Here is a 27869-nt window from a genome sequence, read left to right on the forward strand (position 1 = left end):
GATGACCTATTTCCAGAGTACTTACGATGCCCCAAATCTCCCTTCCAACCCTGTGTAACCCTTGCTCTTCAGAATGCTTTGATTTGCTTTATCTTCTCGTCAGAATTCACATTCTCTTATTTGTTGAATGAGTGACCTTTAGTTCATACTAAGGTGTAGTTTTTTGTTTGTTTTTTTCCAGACAGTCTCTCTCTGTCTCCCAGACTGGAGTGCAGTGGCATGATCTTGGCTGACTCCAACCTCCGCCTCCCAAGTTCAAGTGATTCTCATGCCTCGGCCTCCAGGGTAGCTGGGATCACAGGTGTGCACCACCATGCCCTTTTTTGCAATTTTAGTAGAGCCAGGGTTTTGCTGTGTTGACCAGGCTGGTCTCAAACTCCTGTCTTCAAGTGATCCTCCTGCCTCAGGCTCCCAAAGTGTTGGGATTACAGGCATGAGCCACTGCCCCGGCCTAACATGAAGTTTGCTGGTAACAAGCTTCTGTATTTTCTGCCATTGGCAAGAATACTTATTCGCACATAACAGGAATTTAACAGTTGGCATTAACATTGCCCAAACCAGACTCTACTTTTGGTGGAGAAAAGGCCATTTCTGACTCTGAGGCCCCTTGAAAACACAACCGATTTTTTTTTTACTAATTTCTCTGAGGCTTGATGTATCACTAGAATAAGACAAATACCTAAATTAACGTAGCTTAAATAGTTTGGGGGTGGTTATTCTTGCGAATAGTCAGAGGTAGCTAGTTCAAGGCTGACATGATGACACAGTGGTGTTATCAACAGTTCAGATTGGCTCCATCTTTCTGTCCTGCCATCCTTAGCACAAGACTTTTCCTCTCAAAGAAGATCATGGTTGCATACTGGCTGCTGCAGTCATATTGTATTCACAAAAGGATGATGATAACAAGGTAAAACGAAGTAGAAAATGAAAAGTGAGACATGAGGCTGGAGAGGTAAACTAGTCAGGTCTCTAGCAGCTGTGTGGAAGGCAAGCAGGGAAGGCACAGGGGATGCAGGAATAAACATGGGCAACATGGGGGCCTGGTATAAAGGAATTGTAATGGCTCAAGTAACACAAACTACAGATCTGAATTAGCACAGTAGCAATGTGAAGAGGGAATGAAAGTGAGATACTGAAATGGTAAAATAGGCAGGAATGGCTGAGTAGATGTGAGGAAGTGGAAGAGGTCAATGTTGATTCCTAGGTTTCTGTTTCATTTATGAAAAAAATGCAGGAAAAGCAGTCAATCTTTAAAGATGAATTCAGATTTGTGCACATTACACACAAGATGTCTGTGGAACATGTAAGTGGAGACGTCCAGCAGTCAGCTGGATATGAATATTAAGATAGGAGGAGTGGGCAGGGATGGAGATTGAGACTTTTGAATCATCTGTAAACACATACATCCTGAGGTAAAAGAGTAGGTACACTATTAGGTACACTATAGTCTCCCAGGGAGCACACATAGCCATGGTTCTCAGTCTAATCCTGGGACACCAAATTATTAGTGGGTAAAGGAAAAGAATCTCAAGACCAAATGGTCAAGAAACTGGGAACTAAACCAAGAGAGAGTGGCATATCAGAAGCCAAGCGTGTCAAGGAAGGAATAGCTAATAGGATGTGTGTAAGGTAATGCACACGAAAGAGCTTTGGAAATCATCTTAGGAAATATACAGTATTAGCTGTTTTAAGGAGACATGCTTTAAATATCAAAGCAAGTCATCCTGATTTTAAAAACTCTCACTTGTATAGAGGAATACCAGGATTTGAGCACCACCAAATGGAACTCATTCCCTGACATCCCAAAGCCATCAGAATGATAGTAGAAGACACATGTCAAGACAGTTACCATATGATTTGCCCTAAAAGAGATTCAGTAATCTATGATTTCCCCTGCTTAAATTTTATCTCACGCCTTCTTCCCTGACCAGTTCAACAGGAGCAGCCCTTAGATGCAATATCGTGTCACTCTTACCCTCAAAGTGTGTCTCATGCTTTCCAACAGGGGCCATCCTCTTGGAGGAAGACTTGTACTTTTGGCCTGTAGCCCCACCCTCCCTCCTATGGCGTTCTTACAGCCAGTTCTTCAGTGAATGGGACACTTTCCAAATATAATAGCAAATGGAAACTTCTAATTACATCTGCACATATTAATGTTCCAAATGGTGGTTCCGGTTCTGGTGAGTGCTTATAATTTTTTGTTACCTCAGCATCCATTTTCAAATATGTTTAACTTTTAATAACAGAAGCAGGTCTCAATCACCACTGACAGTTTCCAATACTATACCCCACGCAAATGTCTCCAGCTGGTGGCCAGACATAAACATGAAGTGACGTGATATTAAGGCACTGCTGCGGCTTCAAACTCGGGTTCAAGTTCCTTCAGCCTCTGCCTTTTCACCTGCTTGCTTTAAATCCACCAGTTAGAGCTCTCCAGGGGAAACTTACCCGGATAAAGTTGCTGACCCAAAGGTGGGTAGGTGGGTCCCTCCCTCCCCTCTCCCTGTGCTCCCTGATCTCTCTCTCTCTCTCTCTCTCTCTCTCTCTCTGTGTGTGTGTGTGTGTGTGTGTGTCCTGTAGGCATGCTGTGTACCACCCAGGGTCCCTAAGTACTAAAAACTCTTAAACTTTCACACCGCTGTGTCATTGAAACCATGCCTACAATCCAGTCCCTGAGGGCGAGGCCACCCTGAAGGGACAGACTCATGCAGGCGGATCCCCTGATCCCCTGCTCTTGCTCTTCTGTCCCTGTCGCTGGTGGTTGCTGGGGAACAGTAGCTACCAGCTAAGTTGATAGAGACACTCGAAGAGGTTCATTCAAAACACTGGTCCCTGAGCAGCCCAGTAAGCTTTTAAACGCATAACATTTTGTTTGGGTTTCAAACAAGTCACAAGACACGGATGCGGCTGTGGCTGATGGCTATTTGGATGCTGCCCAAGCCTGGCAGCAGGAAGCAGCTTCAGACTGCAGCAGGGCCGCATAGCCCGACAGCCAGGCCTTGGGGCACCCAGGGCACCAGCAAGACGCACAGAAACGTTTTGAAAAACATTTTAATATACTTAAAAAAAAAACATAAAAGGGAAAATCAGAAGTCTTTGGAAGTTTCCTACTGTTTTTATGTCCCATAGCAAATCCGAGGAGGACGCTGCAAACTTTCAGGTCCCTGGCGTTTTGAAGGTGCTCATTGGGTCCTGGCCACCCGGACTGCTCAGAACCTGAGCTGGGAGGCTGAGTTCCGCGCGAGGGGTGGAGGGAGGGGAGGGGGTTCCTGCCGAGGCGTGGCCGCGCGGTGCGGGAGCCTGGAGCCTAGGAGGGCAAGGGCATCCTGAGGGGCGGATCCGGGGGCGGAGCCTCGCGGGCTGGAGCAAAGAGCTGCGGGAGCTGAGCGCAGAAGTAGAGCAAGGCTGGAAGCGGATCCCGGGCGCCGCCAGGTAAGAAGGCTCGAGGGCCTGCAGGGGTTCGGGTGGGACGAGCCGAGGCGGCGGCGGCGGCAGTCTGGGCCTGGGCGGAGGGTCTGCGGGGCTACCCTTGTCCTTGCTTTCCACTCGACCCCCGCCGGGCGAGCTTCCCGACGCCTGGCCCTTCCGCCCGTCACCGCGGCCCGGTGTCCTGGCCGAACCCTGGCTTCATTTTATCTACGAGGAAGGAGAAACGGGGAGCGCGCCCTCTCCAGAAGCAGCCTCCTTCCCCCGCCGGGCAGCCTCGCACCCAGGCCCACTGCCATAGCTTTCGTCTCAAGGGAAGCTCCGGCAGTTTAGAGGAACTGCGCCTTGGGGAAAGGCCAGCCCTCCGTGGTCACGGCCGTTACTCTCTCCCCTCGCGGTCTAAATGTAGAATTTTGAAAAGCAGGTGTCGGGCGAAACGGAATTTTTTTTTTTTTTGAGATGGAATTTCGCTGTTGTTGCCCAGGCTGGAGTGTAGTGGCACGATCTCGGCTCACCGCAACCTCCGCCTCCCGGATTCAAGCGATTCTCCTGCCACGGCCCCTGAGTAGCTGGGATTACAGGCATGCGCCACCATTCCCGGCTAATTTTTGTATTTTTAGTAGAGACGGGGTTTCCCCTTGTTGGTCAGGCTCGTCTTGAACTCTTGACCTCGTGATCCGCCCGCCTCGGCCTCCCAAAGTGCTGGGATTTACAGGCGTGAGCCACTGCGCCCGGCCGAAACGGACGTTTTAAGTACGACGTAGTGTTTTGTTCTCTTGGGTCGGCTCAGGCCTCACCCTTGTTAGAGTCTGACTGCTGACTTTCAAAAAAACAACATTAACCCGGAGGCGGAGATAGCGGTGAGCCAAGATCGCGCCGTTGCCCTACAGCCTGGGCAACAAGAGGGAGACTCCGCCTCAAAAACAAAACAAAACCACAAAGAACAAACAAACTAAAACCAACATTAGGCAGCGTGCCTTTTATGGCCGTTTAGTGATACCCAGGCTCTCCACTGGTCATTTCTGAAGTATTTAACAGCACTTTGTCAGTAAAACAATAGGCTTCACTTCATAGGGTAGTTGAGATGATTGATGGAAAGCGCTCAGCACAAACGCAGTGGCTGCTAATTATTTCAGGTACCCTGCGATCCCTGAGCAGTTGTTCAAGTTCTCCACTCCTGGAGATTTACTCCCAGTCCCTGAAGAAGGCACAGAGCTCAGAATGTTGAGGGAGCTGGCAACGTTTGCCAAAATATATTAGTCCATTCTCACACTGCTATAAAGAAGTACCTGAGACTGGGTAATTTACAAAGAAAAGAGGTTTAATGGGCTCACAGGTCTTTGGGCTGTATAGGCTTCTGCTTCTGGGAAGGCCTTAGGAAACTTAGAATCATGGTGGAAGCAGAAGGGGAAGCAAACACACCTTACTTGCCAGAAGCAGGAGGAAGAGAACAAAGGGGAAAGTACTACACGCTTTCAAACAACCAGATTTCATGAGAACTCTGTCACAAGATAGCACTAGGGGGATGGTGCTAAACCGTTGGAAACCACCCCATGATCCAATCACCTCCCACCAGATCCTTCCTCCAACACTGGGGATTAAAATTCACCATGAGATTTTGGTGGTGTATTAGTCCATTTTCATGCTGCTGGTAAAGACATACCCAAGACTGGGTAATTTATAAAGAAATAGAGTTTTAATGGACTCACAGTTCCACGTGGCTAGGGAGGCAGAAGGCAAAAGGCACATCTTACATGGCAGCAGACGAGAGAAATATGAGAGCCAAGTGAAAGGGGAAACCCCATATAAAACCATCAGATCTTGTGCGACTTATTCACTAGCACAAGAACAGTATGGGGGAAACCGCCCCCAATGATTCAATTATCTCCCACCAGGTCCCTCCCACAACACGTGGGAATTCTGGGAGTTCCAATTCAAAATGAGATTTGGGTGGGGACACAGCCAAACCACATCACAAGGTCTTGCCTAATGGCTTGCATTCAATGTCATAATCATATGGGCCCTTAAAAGTAGAAGCGGCTCCTAAATATTTAATCAGAACTAACAGCTTCTTTGATAGCCCTGTTGGAAGAAACATTTCCAACCCTATCTAAAGTAACCTGGCCCTTATGCCAGGTCACCGTCTAACGCAGTGGTTCTTAGTGTGATCCCTGAACCAGCAGATACGCAGCCCCCGAGTGCTCAAAATGCACATTCTTGAGCCTTACACTAGCCCCACTACATTAAAACCTCTAGGGCTGGAGTCCCATCATCTGCTTAAGAGCCCTCCAGGTGATTCTGATGCTCCTTAAAGTTTGAGAACCAATGTTAGGACCCTCTTTTATTTTCGTCCTAGTCTTCAGCACCAGTTGGTGTAGGAGGTGAGACCTACTTCACAGTAGTAAGTATACTGATGAGTGAATTCCTTAAATGTTATTAAATAATTATTGGATGTGTTAAATGCTTTATGTTCACATTTATTTGGATTGCATATATATGTGCATACATATGTGTATTTGTGTGCGTATATGTAATATATATGTATATGTGTTTACATGTATATGTAATATATATTATATATGTTTATATGCAGTTGACCCCCAAACAATGTGGGGTTAGGGAAACTGACCCCCCCCACAGTTGAAGATTCAAGTTTAACTTTTGACTCCCCCAGAACTTAATTACTAATAGCCTATTGTTGACCAGAAACTTTACCAATAACATAAACAGTTGATTAACACACATTTGGTGTGTTATATGTATTGCCTACGGTATTCTTGTGATAAAGTTAGATAGAGAAAAGAAAATGTTACTTAGAAAATCATAAGGAAGAGAAAATCCATTATAGTTCTGTACTATAGTTATTGATACCATGAGTTTATGTCGTCTGTTTACAAGATGAATTACCTGTCTGAAATGGCAGGCGACCACAACTGCGGACCTCAATCTGTGGTACCTATCAAGCAGTTCAACTGTTTTTTTGGTAACATCATGACTTTTCTATGCTTCTTGGGAGCGTGTCCAGCATCACTAGAGGTACCCTGTATGGGTCTCATGTGTCATTCAAGTTTTACACTATTGTGCTTAACACGATAAAGAAAATACTCAAGAACTGCAAGAGATCACCTTTTACTGTGATATGCAATTTTCTAGAGAGGCAGACGGCTCACAGATAATTATCATCACATGATACTAATCCTATCCCTGATGATAAGTAGATCCTTGCAACACTTGAGCTCACTGCAGTAGCAACAGGAGGTGACTACGGCATTATTAACAGTACAGTATATACTATAGTTAATTTTATGCAGTATGATTTAATACTGCATCTTTACATTTGTTTACATTTCTCTTGACTTTGAATGTTGCCATGTATGGTCTGTGTGTGTGTGTGTAAGTTTTTATTTTTTGAGACAGGGTCTTACTCTGTCACCCAGGTGGGAGTGCAGTGGTGTGATCTTGGCTCACTGCAGCCTCAACCTCCCAGGCTCAAGCAATCCTTCCACCTCAGCCTCCTGAGTAGTTGGAACTACAGGCACACGCCACCACACCTGGCTATTTTTTTTTGTAAAGATGGGGTTTTGTCAGTCTGGTCTCAAACTCTTGGGCTCAAGCAATCTGCCTACCTCGGTCCCTCAAAGTGCTGAAATTACAGGCATGATCCACCATGCCTGGCTAACACATTTTAACTTTATAATAGATTTGTGTATGTTTTTGGGTAGTGATTAAATAAACTAGTATCTCTATGCATTTTATGCATTCATGACATACCTAAATTTTTCTTAATTTTTAAAAATATTTCTAGGCTATGCAGTTTATGTAACAGTTTTTTCAATTGCAGATCTCCAAAAAATTTTCCAATATATTTTCTTAAAAAAATTGCATATAAATGGACCCCTGCAGTTCAAATCTGTGTTGTTCAAGGGTCACATGTGTGTGGGTGTATATATTTAATTGATATTTGGGGAGCTGGTTGAGGTTTTTGGATGGACAGTAACACGTTTTCCTACTTAAAACAGTGGAAATAGGCTCATTGCATTTTCTACCCAAATACCTAGAACATTTGCTATCTAAAACATTTTCAGGAACTTGAAAAGAAGTGCCTGTATTTGTTTTTGTTTTTTTCTTGGAGATACTAAGTTTAAGCTCTTCTTTTAAAATTGTACTTTAAGTTCCGGGGTACATGTGCACAACGTGCAGGTTTGTTACATAGGTATATATGTGCCGTGTTGGTGTGCTGCACCCATCAACTCGTCATTTACATTAGGTATTTCTCCTAATGCTATCCCTCCCCCATCCCCCAACCCCAGGCAGGACCCGGTGTGTGATGTTCCCCTCCCTGTGTCCGTGGGTTCTCACTGTTCAGCTCCCACTTATGAGTGAGAACATGTGGTGTTTGGTTTTCTCTTTTTGCGTTACTTTACTGAGAATGATGGTTTCCACTTTCATCCATGTCCCTGCAAAGGCCATTAACTCATCCTTTTTCCAGCAAAGAACTATAACTCATAGTATTCCATGGTGTATATGTGCCACTTTTTCTTTATCCAGTCTATCATTGATGGGCATTTGGGTTGGTTCCAAGAATTTGCTATTGTGAACAGTGCCGCAGTAAACATATGTGTGCGTGTGTCTTTATAGTAGAATGATTTATAATCCTTTGGATATATACCCAGTAATGGGATTGCTGGGTCAAATGTTATTTCTAGTTCTAGATCCTTGAAGAGTCACCATACTGTCTTCCACAGTGGTTGAACTAATTTACACTCCCACCAACAGTGTAAAAGCATTCCTATTTCTCCACATCCTCTCGAGCAGCTGTTATTTCCTGACTTTTTAATGATCGCCGTTCTAATTTCTTGCTTCTCTAGTTCTTTTAATTGTGATGCTAGGGTGTCAATTTTAGATCTTCCCTGCTTTCTCTTGTGGGCATTTAGTGCTATAAATTTCCCTCTACACACTGCTTTAAATGTGTCCCAGAGATTCTGATACGTCGTATCTTTGTCCTCGTTGGTTTCAAAGAACATCTTTATTTCTGCCTTCATTTCGTTATGTACCCAGTAGTCATTCAGGAGCAGGTTGTTCAGTTTCCATGTAGTTGTGCGGTTTTTAGTGAGTTTCTTAATCCTGAGTTCTAGTTTGATTGCACTGTGGTCTGAGAGATAGTTTGTTGTGATTTCTGTTCTTTTACATTTGCTGAGGAGTGTTTTACTTCCAGTTATATGGTCAATTTTAGAATAATTGCGATGTGGTGCTGAGAAGAATGTATATTCTGTTGATTTGGGGTGGAGAGTTCTGTAGATATCTATTAGGTCTGCTTGGTCCAGAGCTGAGTTCAAGTCCTGGATATCCTTGTTAATTTCCTGTCTTGTTGATCTGTCTAATATTGACAGTGGGGTGTTAAAGTCTCCCACTACTATTGTGTGGGAGTCTAAGTCTCTTTGTAGGTCTCTAAGAACTTGCTTTATGAATCTGGGTACTCCTGTATTAGGTGCATATATGTTTAGGATAGTTAGCTCTTCTTATTGAATTGATCGCCTTACCATTATGTAATGCCCTTCTTTGTCTCTTTTGATCTTTGTTGGTTTAAAGTCTGTTTTATCAGAGACTAGGATTGCAACCCCTGCTTTTTTTGCTTTGCATTTGCTTGGTAGATCTTAATTCATTGTGAACAGCCTTCCACGCCCATTCTTTTCCTGGCTATGCAGTTCCCCACCATGGAAGTGTACCATAATATACTCATTTTCCTTATCTTTGGATGTGTGTGTCACTACATTGTTGCTATTTTAAAGAATGTTTGTATAACCTTGACTGTTTCTTATTCCTGTGATGAAAGGTCTATCTGGAACTCCCATTATGGAAATGGGCTAGAGTCAACTTACGCACCACCCAGGAAAACCTGCCCTTCCTTCATCATGGGGAAGACTTGTCCCTACATATCTTCTTTGAGGGATTTTTCAGTTGTGCATTCTTTAGAAGAATTAAAAATTATTCAGAACAGTAGCAATATTATTAGAACAGTCTTTAAGGACAAACCCGCTGTTATTAATGAGTCCTGAGATTTTTGGAAAGGAATTGAGTGTTGATGCTTTCTGAGTGTATCTTGCACTTAAGTGCTTGGTTTGGGTGGAATGGTAGCACTTTTGGTTCGTTTGTCATCTTATCTACACTTACCTTATGGGCATCTTCCTTTTTTTTTTTTTTTTACTTAAAATGGAGGGTGTTTTAGACTAGGGAGTAGTTTTACCAAAAGATAGATGATTTATAACTACTAGAAAAGGAACATAGTCATGTGTGGGTTTTCCGGATGTTTCTGATTGTAAAAGTAATACTTTGTTAATTATAGAATATTTGGGGAAAGGATGGAAAAAAGTAAAGGATCAGGAAGAAAAATAAAAGCCGTAAATGATCTTGCTTAGTGTTAGTTACCATCTACATTTTAGGGCATTTATAAAATAGCCTTAAAACAGTCAGCTATTTCTTTTTCTGCCTCCCACCTTCCTCCGCCCCCCATACACATACACACACTCCACGTGAACGTTTTGCTCTTGGAAATTCGTATTTTGGCAGTGGTTCCTAAAGGCCTGGTCTTATTTTGATCAAACAGCCTGACCTGGGCATCTACACATAGCTACTTCCTTTCTCTGCCATCTTGGCTTCCCCTGCAGTGTGTCATGGGATCAGCTATAGCAACAACCAGCCGGTCATGTGGAACTGAAGCTAAGACTTGACACTCCCCATCTGTCCCAGAAAACTGAGGGCTTCCTTAGGTTTGATGCCTGAGGTCTTCCCTGCTTACTCAACCCAGGGTGTTTCTCTGGCTTCCTCATCTCACATCACCCTTTGTCTGCCTTCCCATCCTTCACCCCCCAGCACTCCCTCCCCACGCAGTTTCTTCCTCAGGTAACCTCATTACGCCTAAGTTGCACTAACAGTGGCCACAGCTTTTTGAGTGCCATCTTTGGCCAGGCATTGTGCTATGCAGTACACATAACTATCCCCATGCTTACTAGCCAAAGCATGATCAGAGGTTAACACACAGCAAAGAGGTGACAGAGCCAGAACTATCTGGCCTTGTTCAGAGGCCTCCAGACTGAACTGGAACACCTGTGAAAGCAGGCCAATTCTTTCTTTTTTTTTTTTTTTGAGACGGAGTCTCACTCATCACCCAGGCTGGAATGCAGTGGCACAATCTCGGCTCACTGCAAGTTCTGCCTCCTGGGTTCACGCCATTCTCCTGCCTCAGCCTCCCAAGTAGCTGGGACTACAGGCGCCCGCCACCACACCCAGCTGATTTTTTGTATTTTTATAGAGGCGAGGTTTCACCGTGTTAGCCAGGATGGTCGCCTTCTCCTGACCTCGTGATCTGCCCACCTCGGCCTCCCAAAGTGCTGGGATTACAGGCGTGAGCCACCGCGCTCCACCCAGGCCAGTTCTTTCTAAGGCACTTCATCAAAGAACAGCTCCCCGTCAGGGACCCTGTGTGTTGTGGTGGTGTGATTTATGTCAAGGACCATTCCAAGGGAAGTGTCCTGAGCCGGCAGCTCCTGCCAGCCTGATACCTTTCCAGTGCCTAACCCGAGTCAGGAGGTTCCTTCCTTCCTGCTTCCATGGGGATGCCTGACATTGTAGCTACATTGGCTTTTTGTTTGTTTGTTTGTTTGTTTGGAGACAGGGTCTTGCTCTGTCATCCAGGCTGGAGTGCAACGGTACAGTCACAGCTCACTGTATGTAGCCTTGACCTCCTGGGCTCGAGCGATCCTCCCACCTTAGCCCCCCACCTTAGCCTCCCAAGTAGCTGGGACTACAGATACGTGCCACCACACCAGCCTAATTTTTTTAAATGTTTTTATTTTTGTAGAGATGGGGTCTCACTATAATACCCAGGTTCCGATCATGCTATGCTTAACTTTTAGGAAGTGTCTGGAGCTCTCTGTTTGGGGACCTCAGACCAGTACCTTCCTCTCCCTGCTCACTTGCAGCACTAACCTGAGACTGTAAATCACCCTTCCTACTCAGAAACCACTGAAAATGGGGAACCAGGCAGGCCGCTGGCAGCTGCTGGAGCCCAGGCCCCTGGGAAGGTCCACATGGGGGATGGTGTCCCATGGCAGGGTGTAGGTTTCAGAGCCCAGCCGGTGGTGGGGAGCCCTCAATTTGTAAGGAAAGGCCAGGCCACAGTTGTCTTTCTTCCTGGTTCCTCACATATCATAAAACCACCTCTTTCTTACCTCCACCACCCACATCTCCAGGCTTGACTCACTGATTGTTTTCTTTTTTGGACAATGTCAGACCCTGCCCTTTTCCTGGAGCTTCTCAGTCCTCCACTGGCCTGTATCAGCAAATTCCTAAGTAGCAGATGACCTTTAAGATGTGAGAGGTGATGATTCCACAGAACCTGGAAGGAAGGGACAGGAAGGATCGTCAGGATTGTCAGTTCCCCAGGGAACTCTGCATTTCTGACTTAGGGAGGGTAGGTGACTCACCCTTCCAAGAACCCATCTGTCTGTCCGGGCCTATGGGACTCTGGAGAATAGAATATGGAGTACCTTGGTTTACAGGCGCTGCCACCTCCTTATTTCAAGATGGGTTCAGGGATGTAGGGTTGGAGTTGGGAAATTTCTTAGTTCTGCTATGGATGCTTTGTACTTAGGCAAGTTCAAAACCTCCCCATGCCTTAGTTTCTTTACTGGGTAAAGTAGGGTTGGAGGCATTTCAGCTTTTCCTTCTCACCTGATGCTATCACTACACATCTAGGCATTTGTGTAATGGAAGCTTACAAAGTTGCCCAATACGTCTCTTCATGTGCCCAAAGAGAGCAAGCAAGTGTCCCCATTATAATTCTTACAGTGAGGAGCCAGAGCTTCCAGGTATGCTAAGCCGTTGCTCCCTGTTCTGCTGCTGAATGCATGCTGGTGCCTTCTAGGGTCACCCCTTTGGTCTGATTCACTTAGTGCTATGGCTCAGAGAAGTGGCCCTCTGTTTCAGCCAGCAGCTTGCGGTGGGGCCAGTAGAGTGGGAACCACAGTGACTGTATGAGTCAATTTGGTCATATTGTCGTTTGAGTCCCTAACCCTGATGGGGAAGATAGTGTTATTCCCACGGTGTGGTAGTGCACGCTGGGGCTTATAGGGACTGAGCCTACTGAAGGGTATATGGTGCTGTGGGTTAGAGCTGGGGCATGGCCCGGGGATTCAGTGTGCCTTGACTTCCCCTGTAAATGTTCCTCTCAGAAGCCTCCTTGGCCTTCCAGCCCTTGGTTTTTGAGACAACCAGCAGTCATTTGTTGGTTCCTGACAATCCTTCCTGTCCCTTCCTTCCAGGTTCTGTGGACAATCACAATGGGAATCCAAGGAGGGTCTGTCCTGTTCGGGCTGCTGCTTGTCCTGGCTGTCTTCTGCCATTCAGGTGAGTGCTCCAGTCTCAGGACACAGATCTAGGCTGCCTTGGACATGAACTCCCTTCTTAAGCCTCAGTTTCAGCCCCAGCTCCTCCTCCAGGCCTGGCTTGCTTTCTTTTGCCTTCCAGTGTTACAGGTCTGGGGTTGTATGACAGCTCCTTCCTGTGTTATGACCTTGTCCTCAGTGGGGCATCTTCCTGAGTTACAGCCCTGTCCTGGGTTACAAAGTGGCTTTTGGCAGGGGTGGGTCAACACTCGGCGGCTGAAGTTTCGCTCCTGTCACCATAAGCTGCTTGGGGACACCAGTGGATACCGTTCTTAGAGTGCTGTGCAAGTCCATTTGGGGTCCACTCTGCTTAGAGCCATCCGAGCTCAGTCCTTCTGCTCTGGGGCTCCTCCTATGTTTTAATGATGATGATGGTCATAGTTACAGCAGCAGCAGCTAACTAACCCTGACAGCATTTATGTGCCAGTCACTACTCTAAGCATTTTACATGTATTTGCTTATTTAATCCTCATGCCAACCTGATGGAGTTGGTGGTATTTTTATCCTTGTTTTACAAGCAACAAGATTGAGGGCCCCCCCAAAATTAATAACTTGTCAAATAACACACAGAAGTGGTACACTGGAATGTGAACACAGTCTGGCAACTGCTCTTCCCTCCTGCTCCAGGCCACCTGTCACTGGGCCACCGCTTCCCGTCAGTTACCCTTCGCCTGGTTGCTGGAGGAAATTGTGTGCTTCTGAGTCAACTTCTATAACAGTGGAAACACACATGCTTCATTGTAAGGATCAGATGTGGTTGCCTGCCTGTGTCATGTTGGTATAACGTCTTGGCTGCTGCTGGATTTTTGTTTTTTATAAATATGGTTGGTGGGGGAAGCAGAAAAGGGAGTAGCAATACAGTGAGCAATTTAAAAAAAGATTTCCACACCACCGTAGCATGTCTTAGAATATTAGTAGCAACCGGCCGGGCGCGGTGGCTCAGGCCTGTAATCCCAGCACTTTGGGAGGCCGAGACGGGCGGATCACGAGGTCAGGAGATCGACACCATCCTGGCTAACACGGTGAAACCCTGTCTCTACTAAAAATACAAAAAACTAGCCGGGCGAGGTGGCGGGTGCCTGTAGTCCCAGCTACTCCGGAGGCTGAGGCAGGAGAATGGCGTGAACCCGGGAGGTAGAGCTTGCAGTGAGCTGAGATCCGGCCACTGCACTCCAGCCCAGGTGACAGAGCAAGACTCCGTCTCAAAAAAAAAAAAAAGAATATTAGTAGCAACCATATATTGACTGCTTATTGTTTACTGGGGACTGTGCCAGAGCCTGTCTCATTTAAATCCGTCTAACCATCCCGGGAGGTCGATGCTATTACCTCCCATATTACAGCTAAGGAAATGAAGGCAAAGTAGTAACTTGCCCCAGGACACACTTTAATATGCTCTCCCTTTCGGAGCAGAAAGAGAAGTCACAGCACCCCTCCCTCCACTTCTGTGAGTCTAGCCAGGGTGCACAGTAATGTGGTTCACCTGTGTTAAAACACTATATTTTTTCTATAGTTATTTTTTATTTATTCATTTTTCTTTGTTCCTTCTTTTTTTCTGTCTCTGCTGCTTAAGTTGGAATATTTTCTAGAATTTTAATAGCCCAGTGATATCCTACTTCTAGCAGTCTGCATTTGTTTATGGAGCAAGCTTGGGACCATCAGCTTCTCTCTGACAAGTCTTGGGTTGCACATCAGCCCTTTCTCAGAGAATTGAGATGTGAAGCTCACACGCCCACAGATGAGAGGCCTTCTTTGCTGCTGCCCAAAGGGTCTGAGGACCCTGCAGTGGAACTTTCCTCTGAACTCTGCCTCTCGTAGTCCAGGGGAAATCTCGGCTACCCTGGCTTAGTGGCTAAAATATCAAACCGTTGTCCACTGACCTATTGCTTGTTTTTTTGTTTGTTTGTTTGTTTGTTTTTTTCAGGCGGACAGAGTCTCACTCTGTCGCCCAGGCTGGAGGGCAGTGGCATGATCTTGGCTCACTACAACCTCCGTGTCCCAGGTTCCAGCGGTTCTCATGCCTCTGTCTTTTGAGTAGCTGGGATTACAGGTGCATGCCACCATGCTTGGCTGATTTTTGTGTTTTTAATAGAGGCGGGGTTTCATCACGTTGGCCAGGCTGGTCTGGAATTCCTGACCTCAAATGATCCACCTAGCTCAGCCTCCCGAAGTGTTGGGATTACAGGCCTGAGCCATTGCACCTGGCCCTGTTTTTGACCTCAGTTTCCCCCATAATCTATAGTTTCCTTCTCTTCCCACTCAGGTCAATTAGAACATCATGGTTAACCAACCTTGGATTTTAGAACTGACAGCCTGAGTTTGAGCTCAGCTTGGTCACTTAGTAGCTGTGTGGCTTTGAACAATTTAGTTAACATCTTAGTCTTAGTTTTCTCTTGCAAAATGGGGATGAAGATAATTGAGCCTACTTCTCTTAACAATCCTATGAAGAGCTTTAACAATCCTATGAAGAGCTTAGCACATCGATGCACAGGTATTTGAACACTGAATGAACATGTTTGCCATGAATACTTTTGCCCACAGACGTTCCAACCATGGGTTTTAGCCTTTCCTTCTAAAGGTTTCTCAAGAAGCCAAATGAGCCCAGGATCTGGTCAGTACAAAAATCCACATGTACAGGTAACCTTTTAAAATGACCCTCAAAAATGGCCAGTCTCAAGAACAACACCTGTCATCTTAGATTCTTTCCATTTCATGAGCATGAATACACGTCAGGCACAAGGAAGGAACCAGAGAAAAATTGCATCTTTGTGCCTTCTCCTTGTGGCTTCCCTCTCATACAGTCATGACAGCCGCAGGCTGACAGTGGGGGAGAACAAACAAAGCCGGTGGATAGGGCCCTGCCCACAGGCCCCAAGGCTACCGAGGCTGCCGCCAGCTCTGCTGCTTTGTAGCCAGGTGTCCTTGGGTGAGTCACGTCACCTCTCCAGACATCTGTCTTGTTATCTGCAAAAAAGTGGGGAAGGAGGGGGTTGGTTTTATTTTATTTTTATTTTTTTATTTTTATTTTATTTTATTTTATGTAGACATGGGTCTCACTCTGTCTCCCAGACTGGAGTGCAGTGGTGCAATCTTGGCTCACTGCAACCTCCACCTCCCCAACTCAAGTGATTCTCGTGCCTTAGCCTCCTGAATAGCTGGGATTACAGGCATGTGCCACCACGCCTGGCTAATTTTTGTATATTCTGTAGAGGTGGGGTTTCACCATGTTGGCCAGGGTGGTCTCAAACTCCTGGCTTCAAGTGATCCACCCACCTCGGCCTCCCAAAGTGCTGGGATTATAGGTGTGAGCCACCACACCTGGCCTAGTTTTTGTTGTTGTTGTTACTGTTGTTGTTTTTTAAAACTAATATTTCAAGGCATTAATCTGGAACCTTCACAAGTCAGAGGGATCCTCTGTTGGGTGGGATTTCACATCTGTGAGGGCAAGCATGGCCATTTTAGATGCTCTAGAGAACAGGGTTCCTGTCTGTGCTCAGGAAGTGAGGACCCACCTTCCTTCCACTGGACTTTCCACTGAAAAGTCTCCTCTTTCCATGGTGATAAGCCTAGGCTTCAGCCTTAGAACTAGAAGTCAGCTCTTGGGCTCTAAAACCCACACTTGGTTTAACCATGACATTCTTTTATGAAATTTTACATGTTTCCTCTTTGAAAATATCTTTTCATACAGGTGGGTACTGCCAAATACTGATGACATGGCAGAAGTCACATGGCAGGAAGATAGTTTATCTCTGATGATGGAAAAGGAGTTATCTATACAAAGCAGGACGATTTCCTTCCAACTCTTGCTTCCTTAGTCTCTCCCCATCACATGTGTGGACCGTAACTCATCTTTTCTTGTCACTGTTGTTATAAAAATGGAGAAGGAAAAATAACCCAGTAAAACCTGACAGCTAGCAAGGATGAGTCCTAAGAATTGACTGGGAGCAATAATTGTTTTTCAAGCTAGGGAACTGGAGGCAATTTGCTTCTGATGTAAGATGACCCTCATGTTGTGTCTGCTGGTACCCAGCTCTCCTATGGCCATGGGTTTAAAGTGCATAGCTGTTGTCTTTGACAATGTGTACTCCTGGCATTTGGTCAGTCCCTTAGAAGCAGGTAGTTCAGTAATGATACCTTATCCCAGAAGTTATCAAACTTTTTCTGTACGGGACCAGCTGGCAATTTTTTTTTTTTTTTTAATAGTTTCACTCTGTCACCCAGGCTGAAATGCAGTAGTGCAATCTTGGCTCACTGCAACCTCTGCCTCCTGGGTTCAAGTGATTCTCCTGCCTCAGCCTCCCAAGTAGCTGGGATTAGATGTGCGCACCACTATGCCTGGCTAATTTTTGTATTTTTAGTAGAGACGGGATTTCGCTATGTTGGCCAGGCTGGTGTCAAACTCCTAACCTCAGGTGATCCATCCTCCTCGGCTTCCCTAAGTGCTGGGATTACAGGTGTGAGCCACCGCGCCTGGCCCAGATAGTAAATATTTTAAGCTTTGCAGGTCAAGAGGCAAAATCAAGGGTATTATGAGACTTACCTCAATAATAAGAGAAGAAACTAAATTTTCACAGATTTTTTTTTATTGGCAAAATTCACAACATAATAATTGAGTCCAACCATATAATATGCATCTACTAATGAGGGGAATAGAATTCTTTTTAGAGGGATAACCATTTGCTTAATTGAGGTTCAAAATTAGTGTTCCCTCTCATCAAATCAGTTGCAGATGTTCATCTGTTAATACTGATCTGTGATGACATTTTATGTATTTCATTTTTGAAAATGTATTTTCATGCAGATAGGTATTGCCAGACACTGATCATCAACCCACAAGGATGTGATTTAATTGGGCATATTCATTGCTTGGAAGACACTTACAGAATTCTGTTTGTTTCTCTTGGTAATTTCCTCTTAACACATCATTACATTGCAGACTAATCTCCTTCCAGTTGCAGGTTAGGAGGAAGCTTCTCAATTGCACAGTTACATGGATTTTCAAATGTGGATATTTCCTTTGTGCTTGCATCAGGTTCCAAAAAATGTTGCTGGAACTGTAGTTTCAATTTGGAAAGATATGACTGCTATACATTTGTGCGGGAATGGAAGTATACCACAAGTTGCCCACTTTGGGCCCACATTAATGGAGATGGTGGGCTGCCAGGGAACAAGTCAGTGTTGCTTTAAGAGATCCTTACTTTCTTCCTGATTCTAGGTCATAGCCTGCAGTGCTACAACTGTCCTAACCCAACTACTGACTGCAAAACAGCCATCAATTGTTCATCTGGTTTTGATACGTGTCTCATTGCCAGAGCTGGTAAGAGCCTACCCTGTCTGTCTCCTAAATGTAAAGGGGTAATAAGTGCCTGGGAAGAAAATTGTGCCACTGTAATCACCATTAGACTTGCATCAAGTAATAGCTGCTGTTTATTAGCATCAGGTGTGTATTGCGTTAAGCACTTTGTCCATGCATTTTATTTTATTTTATTTTATTTATTTGTTTTTTGTTATACTTCAAGTTCTAAGGTACATGTGCACAACGTGCAGGTTTGTTACATATGTATACATGTGCATGCATTTTAAATTTAATGTTTTGTACTTCTAAGGGTGATCTTTTATTTCCATTTGATAAATGTGGAAACTGAGGCTCAGATTAAGCAACAAACTATTGTCAAGTAACCAACTCAGGAATTGAACATGGAAGTCCATCTGTTTCCAAAGCTTTGTACCCTTTAACAGAAGCCCTGTGCTGCCACCTAAACCTTGGAGAACCTACTGTGTGCCCAGCAGAAGGTTAGGAGCTAGGGATGCAAAGATAAAGAAAAGACACATACAGTTAAAATTATGACAAAGGCCTGTTTGACTGTCCTACATGACTTTATGTATGCCTCTGTCTCATTCTATGGGGTATCTGGTATTTTCAGAGTCCTGAGGAGACTCAAGCTGAGCTCAAAGCACAAGTAGGAGGTAAGAGGGATAAGTAGGAGGTGTGCCTGCGAGGGGCAACATCTGGTACCAGGGCTCGGTAGCCTCAGAGCAACGTGTTCATGAATGTGGGGGTGGGCAATACTAACATGCACCAGTCCTGTCCAGTCTGCATTTTCCAAATTTGTGAGACTACGGAATATTCACCTCCGTCAACCCTGTTAAAATGGAGTTTAGGAAGTGGTAGACAGAGGAAAGAAACCAGCAAAGACATGCCCTTCGTTCTTGCTGGTATGGTTCTGGATAGAATCGATGTGTGCAAATGATGCCAGCGAGGAATGATGGTTTCAGAATGTTCTTAGTGTCCAAGGTAAAACCCCAGGCTTAGATTTCTAAGAGATTAATAATAAAAACACTCCACAAGGTTCTTTGTACTCTTAGATCTTCTACACCAACTCCCCCCAATGTCAACATCAAGAAATGGTGAACATGTCAGGTAAACTCAGAAAAGCCTTGGAACACCCACAGGTTCACAAAAGCCTGAGATAAAGAAGATTAACTTCCCCAGAAAGGAGAAATCCCTCAATAACTAAAGACAAATTATAGTTACCCTGTCTAAAAAACCAGGAGCATCTGATAATTTTGATATAAATTGCTGAATTGCAGCTAAAACTGCAAACCCTCAATTCAGAGTTCTTGATTCTGTAGGGGACCAGTCCCTCTGCCTCCATTGGAAGACCGTGTTCATTCACTGTTAATGTAGAAAGTGTAGTAAGGCCCCTAGAGAAAACGTGGTCATTATATATGAGCACAGAAGACCTGGCTCTTTAGCTTAATCAACTGTGTCTCTTGGACTCCTCACTACTAAGTATAATTAAACTAAGTATAATTTCCAAATGAGATGATCAGAGCAATCACTATGTGTTGAATGAATATTAGAGCAGCAATTAGGAGCACTGACTTCTGTCTTGCCACCAGCTAGTTCTCTCCACCTCTGTTTTTCATTTATGAAATGTATGTGTTGGACAGCAGAGGTAGGGAGGAGAGGAAAGGAGGTCAGAGCCAAGATATTTTTCCAGCTTTTAAATCCCAAAATTTCTTATAAATGGTTAATGTAAACAAAAATGAGACACACCTATTAAAACGACCAAACTCCAAAACTCTGACAACTCCAGATGCCGGTGAGGATGTGGAACAATGGGAACTTTGTTTTTTTGTTTTGGTTTGTTTTTTGTTTTTTGAGACAAGGTCTTGCTCTGTCACCTAGGCTAGAGGGCAGTGGTGCAATCTCTGCCTCCAGGGTTCAAGTGATTCTCATGCTTCAGCCTCCTAAGTAATTGGGATTACAGCCATAAGCCACCATGCCCAGCTAATTTTTATATTTTTAGTAGAGACAGGGTTTCACTCTGTTGCCCAGGCTCATCTCAAACTCCTGGCCTCAAGTGACTGCCCGCCTCGGCCTCCCAAAGTGCTGGGATTACAGGCATGAGCCACCACACCCAGCTGCAGTGGGAACTTTGATTCATTCCTAGTGGGAATGCAAACCAGTATAGCTACTGTGGATGACAGTTTGGTAGTTTCTTACAAAACTAAAATATAACACAATATATAATACTTGATATTTTGATAATTATGTACAGTATATATTTTATAATGACTGTGTTGCTGGCTTGTGTATTTACTATATTTTTAAATCATTTTAGCATGTACTCCTTCTACTTATTTAAAAAAAATGTTAACTATAAAACAGCCTCTCGGGAGGCTGAGGCAGGAGAATTGCTTGACCCGGGAAGCGGAGGTTGCAGTGAGCTGAGATCGCGCCACTGCACTCCAGCCTGGGTGACAGAACAAGGCTTTTTTTTTTTCTTTTATTTCTACAAAGAAAAAAAAGACAAAGCAAAAAAGAAAAAAAACCCAGCCTCAGCAGGCAGGTCCCTTCAGGAGGTGTTCCAGAAGAAGGCATTGCTGTCCTAGGACAGGACAGCCCCATGCGTACTTTTACCCCTGAAGACCTTCTAGTGGGACAAGATGAAGAGGTGGAAAACAGTGATACTGATGATCCTGACCCTATGTAGGACTAGGCTAATGTGTGTGCTTGTGTCTTCGTTTTTAACAACAACAAAAAAGTTTAAAAACAAATTAAATAAAAAAGGTTCTGACTGGGCGAGGTGGCTCACACCTGTAATCCCAGGACTTTGGGAGGCCGAGGCAGGTGGATCACGAGTTCAGCAGATCAGACCATCCTGGATAACATGGTGAAACCCCGTCTCTACTGAAAATACAAAAAATTAGCTGGGCATGGTGGCGTGCGCCTGTAGTCCCAGCTACTCGGGAGGCTGAGGCTTAAGAGTGGCATGAACCCGGGAGGCGGAGCTTGCAGTGAGCCGAGATCATGCCACTGCACTCCAGCCTGGGTGACAGAGTGAGACTCCATCTCGAAAATAAATAAATAAAAATTAAAAAGCTTATAAAGTAAGAATAGAAATAAAATATTTTTGTACAACTGTATAACATGTTTGTGTCTTACACTATTATTACCAAGGTAAAAACATTTAAAATTAAGTTTCTAAAGTAAAGTGGCAGCAAACTAGGGTTGATTTCTTAAAATAAACTTAGTATGGACTAAATGTACAATATTTAAAACATCTACAGTAGTGTACACTAATGTACACATTCACCCACCACTCATTCACTGACTTCCAGTCCCACAAGCTCCATTCACGGTCAGTGCCCTGTACAGGTGTACCATTTTAAAAATCTTTGTATCACATTTTTACTGTACCTTTTCTATGTTTAGATATGGTTAGATACACAAATATTTACCACTGTGTTACAGTTGCCTACAGTATTCAGTAGAGTAACATGCTGCACAAGTTTGTAGCCCAGGAGCAACAGGACATACCACATAGCCTGAGTGTGTACTAGGCTAGTCCATGTAAGTTTGTGTAACTGTACTCTATGACGTTCGCACAGCGACGGATATGATGGTGCTATGCAAAGTAAGTCTAGAAGAGAGAGAGGTTGGCTGCTAATTCAACCAATATTTACTGGCATCCTAGCAGTATAAACCATGGAAGTATAAGCCAGGTTAAATTAGTCTTGAAGGGGCCTCTGATGACAGTGCCAAGTGGTCATTGCTATAATGATGTTCTGAACAAGGACCACATTTAAGGGTGCCCAGGACAACTGAAGACTGTTGGCTTTAGATAGACTTGAGCCAAAGTATACAAAAAGAGTGGGGAGGAGAAAACCTTTAACACTCCAGGGACTCTGATATAATCCACTTTTATGTGGATAATTCCGAGGCTGGCTTTGGTGAGAAGATTACCATCGTAAGGCTGTTGTTTGAATATGATAATTCAAGTAAAGCACTTTGGTATGCTGCAGGACACATAGTAAATGATTAATTGGTAGCAATGATTAATAAATTACTGTCTGTTCTCCCCAAGCTGCTAGGCTTCCCTAATTAAAATTCTGACAGCTTTAAACCTTTTCAAGTTCCAGTGCTTACTTACTATTACATAAAGCAGTAACTTGTCTGAATCACCAGCAGCCTCTAGTACAATATTAGAAGCTTCCAGTTATTTAGTTAAGACTCCAGCAAGTAGAGGCATTTCTAGAATACTCTATCTGGACTCTGCCACTTGACCAAACTTCATTAAATTCCAGTCCAAATACCCATCCCCTCAGAGGAGAAGGAAAGGACAGTTACGCCTGCAGTTATAAACTGAGAAGTGTTGTGTTCCAGGCTTTTCATGGAATTGGGTAAATTAGCTACAAACCTGAAATAAGGAAGTATGCATCTGCATTTTTTTTCTTTCCAGCACAGACGATAAGAAAACAGTTTCAGGGCAAGGACAAATACCTTCTTATGACCCAGTATCTAGCACATAGGCACTCAGTTATTTTTGGAGAAGAAAATCTACCATAACACCACTCTCTTAACTAATACATTTTTCGCCTAACATGCTTTTTCTGAATATTAAAAAACTACGATAAGATACTTGGAGCATATACTTCTGGCCTTTATTTTCCTGTGTGCCCAAGGCTATTTTTCCAAAAATGGGACCATGATGGCATGTTTTTATAGAAACTTTTCCTGTATTACTGAATAATCTAATGATTTTTAAAATGAAGTTTTAAATATTTTAAAAATAAATCATCCATGTGGCAAATTTTAAAAACTCAATAGAAAGATAAACGAGGTGTATTCTTCCATGATGATAACACCATTAAATTACGTGGGAATCCTTCTAGAGAATGGCAGAAGTATATATACTTGGGAGTGGAATTGCTCAGTCAAATGGATAACTCTATCTTTAACTCTTTGCGGAAATGCCACATTTGTCCAGAGTATCTGTACTATTTTACATTCCCATCAGCAATGTTTGAGGGTTCCAGTTTTTTCCACTTCCTTGCAACATTTGCTATTTGCCATTTTCTTCATCTTAGCCATCCTAGTGGGTATAAAGTGGTATCTCACTGTGATTTTGATTTGCATGTTCCTAATGACTAATGATATCAAGCATCTTTTCATGTACTTATTGGCCATTTGAGAATCTTCTTTGGAGAAATGTTTATTCAAATCCTTTGCCCTTTTTGTTTTGTTTTGTTTTATTTTGTTTTGTTTTGTTTTTTAAAGAGCCAGGGTCTTGCTTTGTTGCCCAGGCTGGAATGCAGTGGTACAATCATAGCTCACTGCAGCCTTAAAGTCCTGAGTCCAAGTGATCCTCCTGCCTCGGCCTCCCAAGTAGCTAAGACTAAAGCTGCAACACCCTGCCTGGCTAATTTTTAAATTTTTTTGTGTGTGTAGAGTTGGGATATCACTATGTTGCCCAGGCTGGCCTCAAGCAATCCTCTCACTTCAGCCTCCTAAAGTGCTGGGATTACAGGTGTGAGCCACCACACTGGCCTCACTGCCCATATTTTAATTGGGTTAGTCTTTTTATTGTAGAGTTTAAGAATGTTTTCTATATCCTGGATACTATGCTCTTCCATATGACTTTAAAAAAAAAAATAGAGAGGTGGTCTTGCCATGTTGACCAGGCTGGTCTCAAACTTCCGGCCTCAAACAATTATCCCGTCTCGGCCTCCCAAAGTGTTGGGATTACAGGTGTGAGCCACCGCGCCTAGTGTTTTCCATGTGATTTGCAAACATTTTCTCCCTTTCTGTGAGTTATCTTTTTATTTTTTGGTAATGCCTTTTGAAGCACAGAAGTTTTAAATTTTGATGAAGTCCATCCAATTTACCTTTTTTTCTGCCCACACCCCACCTTTTTTTTTTTTTTTTTTTTTTTAGACGGAGTCTCGCTCTGTCGCCCAGGCTGGAGTGCAGTGGCCGGATCTTGGCTCACTACAAGCTCTGCCTCCCGGGTTTATGCCATTCTCCTGCCTCAGCCTCCCTTTTTTTTTAATCAAGCTCCTTCCATGTTAGCACTCATAGGCCCATGTCATTTCTTATCTACGTGGACTTGCATTGTAAGAAATTCTATTGTAATTTCTTTAAACACTTTTTAAAAATTAATGGACTGGGTTGTTTTCAGGCTTTTTTCTGTACAGATACTGTCCAGTGCTACAGTGGCCCTTCTTGAGCATATATCTTAACCTCTTTTATACATAGCTTTGGCTGGGCATGGTGGCTTACCCCTATAATCCTGTCACTTTGGGAGACTGAAGCAGGAGGATCACTTGAACCCAGGAGTTCAAGACCAGATGACTGGGCAAGAAAGTGAGACCTTATCTCCAAAAAATAAAAATAAGAATAAAAAAAGAAAAGGAAAAGGAAAAAAACCCCAAGTAACTTCATAGTGTAAACTCTGAAAGTGGTATTGCTGGATCAAAGGGGACATGTGTTTAAAATCTTGGCAGATATTACCAAATTTCCCTCTTAACAGTATAAATGCCTGTTCCTCTCCCATCCCACACCCACAACTATACTGGCTATGATGAGACCTTGGTTTTCTGGAAAAGCTCTATTTAGAGGTGTATCATTATTTACTTAATTGTTCTCCTTTATAACCCACCTGGGATGAGCATCTTGTCTAGATGTCTCTACTTGCACAGGATACATATGAAATACAATTGAGGGTTCAAAGGCAGATACAGAACTCTTCCCACTTACTTTCTTACCCTTGTGTGTGTGTCTCCCCACAGGGTTACAAGTATATAACCAGTGTTGGAAGTTTGCGAATTGCAATTACAATGACATTTCAACCCTCTTGAAGGAAAGCGAGCTACGGTACTTCTGCTGCAAGAAGGACCTGTGTAACTTTAACGAACAGCTTGAAAATGGTGGGACATCCTTATCAGAGAAAACAGTTGTTCTGCTGGTGACCCCACTTCTGGCAGCAGCCTGGTGCCTTCATCCCTAAGTCAACACCAGGAGAGCTTCTCCCATACTCCCCGTTCCTGCGTAGTCCCCTTTCCCTTGCTGCTGCATTCTAAAGGTTTGATATTTTCCAACCGGATCCTGTTGGGAAAGAATAAAATTGACTTGAGCAACCTGGCTAAGATAGAGGGGCTCTGGGAGACTTCGAAGACCAGTCCTGTTTGCAGGGAAGCCCCACTTGAAGGAAGAAGTTTAAGAGTGAAGTAGGTGTGACTTGAGCTAGATTGCATGCTTCTTCCTTTGCTCTTGGGAGGACCAGCTTTGCAGTGACAGCTTGAGTGGGTTCTCTGCAACCCTCAGATTATTTTTCCTCTGGCTCCTTGGATGTAGTCAGTTAGCATCATTAGTACATCTTTGGAGGATTGGGCAGGAGTGTGTGAGCATCCTCTCTCACATGAACGCTTTCGTAAACTTCAGGGCTCCCGTGTTGCCATGGAGGCATGCCAAATGTTCCATATGTGGGTGTCAGTCAGGGGCAACAAGATCCCTAATGCAGAGCTAGAGGACTTCTGGAAGGGAAGTGGGTAAGTGTTCCAGATGGCAGGGCATGAAAACTTAAGGGAGATACAAGTGGCTGAAAGTCGAGTTTTTCCTCTATCTTTAAATTTTATATGGGCTTTGTTATCTTTCACTGGAAAAGTATAATAGCATACATTAATGGTGTGTTAAAGCTATTTCCTCTCCTTTTTTTTTTTAATTGGAATGGTGGGATATCTTGGATTTACCACACACAGTTACAGAATGAACACTCCGTACATGTGACTAGCAGTATTAAGTGTGCTTATTTTAAATGTTACTGGTAGGAAGGCTGTTCAGGTATGTGTGTATACAGTATGAATGCAATGGGAACAACCTTTGTGGTTACAGTTTGAGACTTCCAGAGGTCATCCTTAATAACAACAGATGTGCAGGGTTGTTTTACCGTCTGCATCCAGCCTTCTGTTAACTCCTAGCTGACTCAGCATAGATTGTATAAAATACCTTTGTAAGGGCTATTAGCACAGTCACACATGTTTGAGGCTTTCAGAAGCTCTTTCTAAAAACTTTTTCCTTTTCCCTGTGTATTCTAGTGAATAAAGCTCAAGATTCAGTAGACCTTAATAACATTTGTATGTTATGATCTTGGCTGTATTTAATGGCATCGCCTGACTTTTGCAGATGGAGGAATTTCTTGATTAATGTTGAAAAAAAAAACCCTTGATTATACTCTGTTAGACAAATTGAGTGCAGTGAATGATGCCTTTCTGAAAATGAAATATAACAAGTGGATGAATGTGGTTATGGCCCAAAAGGATAAAAGCATATGCAGTATGCTTAATGGCAGTAACTGAAAGAAGACATCCTGAGCAGTGCCAGTTTTCTTCTGTTGATGCCATTCCCTGAACATAGAAAAATAGAGACTTGCTTATCAAAACTTAGCATTACCTTGGTGTTCTGTGTTCTCTGTTAGCTCAGTGTCTTTCCTTACATCATCTTTAATCCTCAGTTTCAAGACAAAATACTAGGTGTGACTCTTTCCTCAATAGGAATTTTTTTTTTTTTTTTTTTTTTTTTGGCCGAAGGAAGTACTGACCATGCCCACAGCCACTGGCTGAGCAAAGAAGCACATTTCATGTGAGTTCTAAGGAATGAGAACGAATTTTGATGAATTTGAGCAGAAAATGAATTTCTGGGAACTTTTTTGGGGGCAAAGAGGTGGGGAATTCAGCCACACTCCAGAAAGCCAGGAGTCGACAGTTTCGGAAGCCTCTCTCAGGATTCAAGATTCAAGGATGAAATTGGCTTACTGCTATCTTGTGTCATGTACCTACTTTTTGGCCAGACTACATTGGGAAGAAGGCAGTCCTCTAAAGCAGAATCTGGGTGCTGCTAAATGGGGAGATGGGAAGAGGGTTGTTAAGCTGTCCAAATCAACAACGGTCATATAAATGGCCTTAAACTTTGGGGTTGCTTTCTGCATAAAGTTGCTGTGACTCATGCTATAGACAAGGTTGAGTACCTGGACATGAAGGCAATCCTGTAATGTAAAGATATTTACAGTATTGCCTTTGGGTCCAGTCTTGCCTACTGGCTCTTTGCTCGAGAGCCACTACCCCATGCCCTCCACTCATCTGGATTTACAGGAACTGTCATAGTGTTCAGTATTGGGTGGTAACCCCATTGGATTGTCCCCTTGAGGGGATGAGCTAGGGGTGCAAGGTACACCTGATGAGTAGGTCAATTGAGCTCATGGTATTTCCTGAAGATGCTAATCCATTTGCCGAACTGAGTCTTGAATGTACTGGGGGCTTCAAGGTATGGGTATGTTTTTCTTGTGTCCTTGCAGTCAGCCCCCATGACTTCTCATGTCACGTATGTCCTGAAAAAATAAGAGCCTGCCCAAGACTTTGGGCCTCTTGACAGAATGAACCAGCTTTATACATCTGAGTCCTCTTGGTAAGTCCTTTAGCAGTGTTCAAAGTCTACTAGCTCACATTAGTTTCGGTTGCTGCCAACAGATCTGAACGAATGCTGACAGATCCCCCTGAGGGCTTCTTGATGGGCTGGCTGGAGCTAGTACTGACATTCATTGTGATGAGGGCAACTTTCTGGTACAGGATTCTAAGCACTATGTTTTATATACATTTTCATCTGTACTTGCACCTCACTTTACTCAAGGGGAAACTGTGCAAAGTTAGCTGGATAGCTCA

General features: G+C 43.8%; 1 protein-coding gene across 2 annotated transcripts; it reads left to right on the plus strand.

Moving 5' to 3' along the window:
* Positions 1–3341: 3341 nt before the first annotated feature.
* Positions 3342–26280, plus strand: CD59 (CD59 molecule (CD59 blood group)). Of its 2 annotated transcripts, none has more exon segments than NM_001261705.1 (4): positions 3342–3432; positions 12747–12831; positions 18082–18183; positions 24945–26222. In NM_001261705.1, coding segments are annotated over 3 exon segments (387 nt in total). In that variant the 5' UTR covers positions 3342–3432; positions 12747–12764; the 3' UTR covers positions 25163–26222.
* Positions 26281–27869: the final 1589 nt, after the last annotated feature.

The sequence above is a fragment of the Macaca mulatta genome, chromosome 14 (genome assembly GCF_049350105.2).
Source record: "Macaca mulatta isolate MMU2019108-1 chromosome 14, T2T-MMU8v2.0, whole genome shotgun sequence".
Classification (NCBI taxonomy): Eukaryota; Metazoa; Chordata; class Mammalia; order Primates; family Cercopithecidae; genus Macaca; species Macaca mulatta.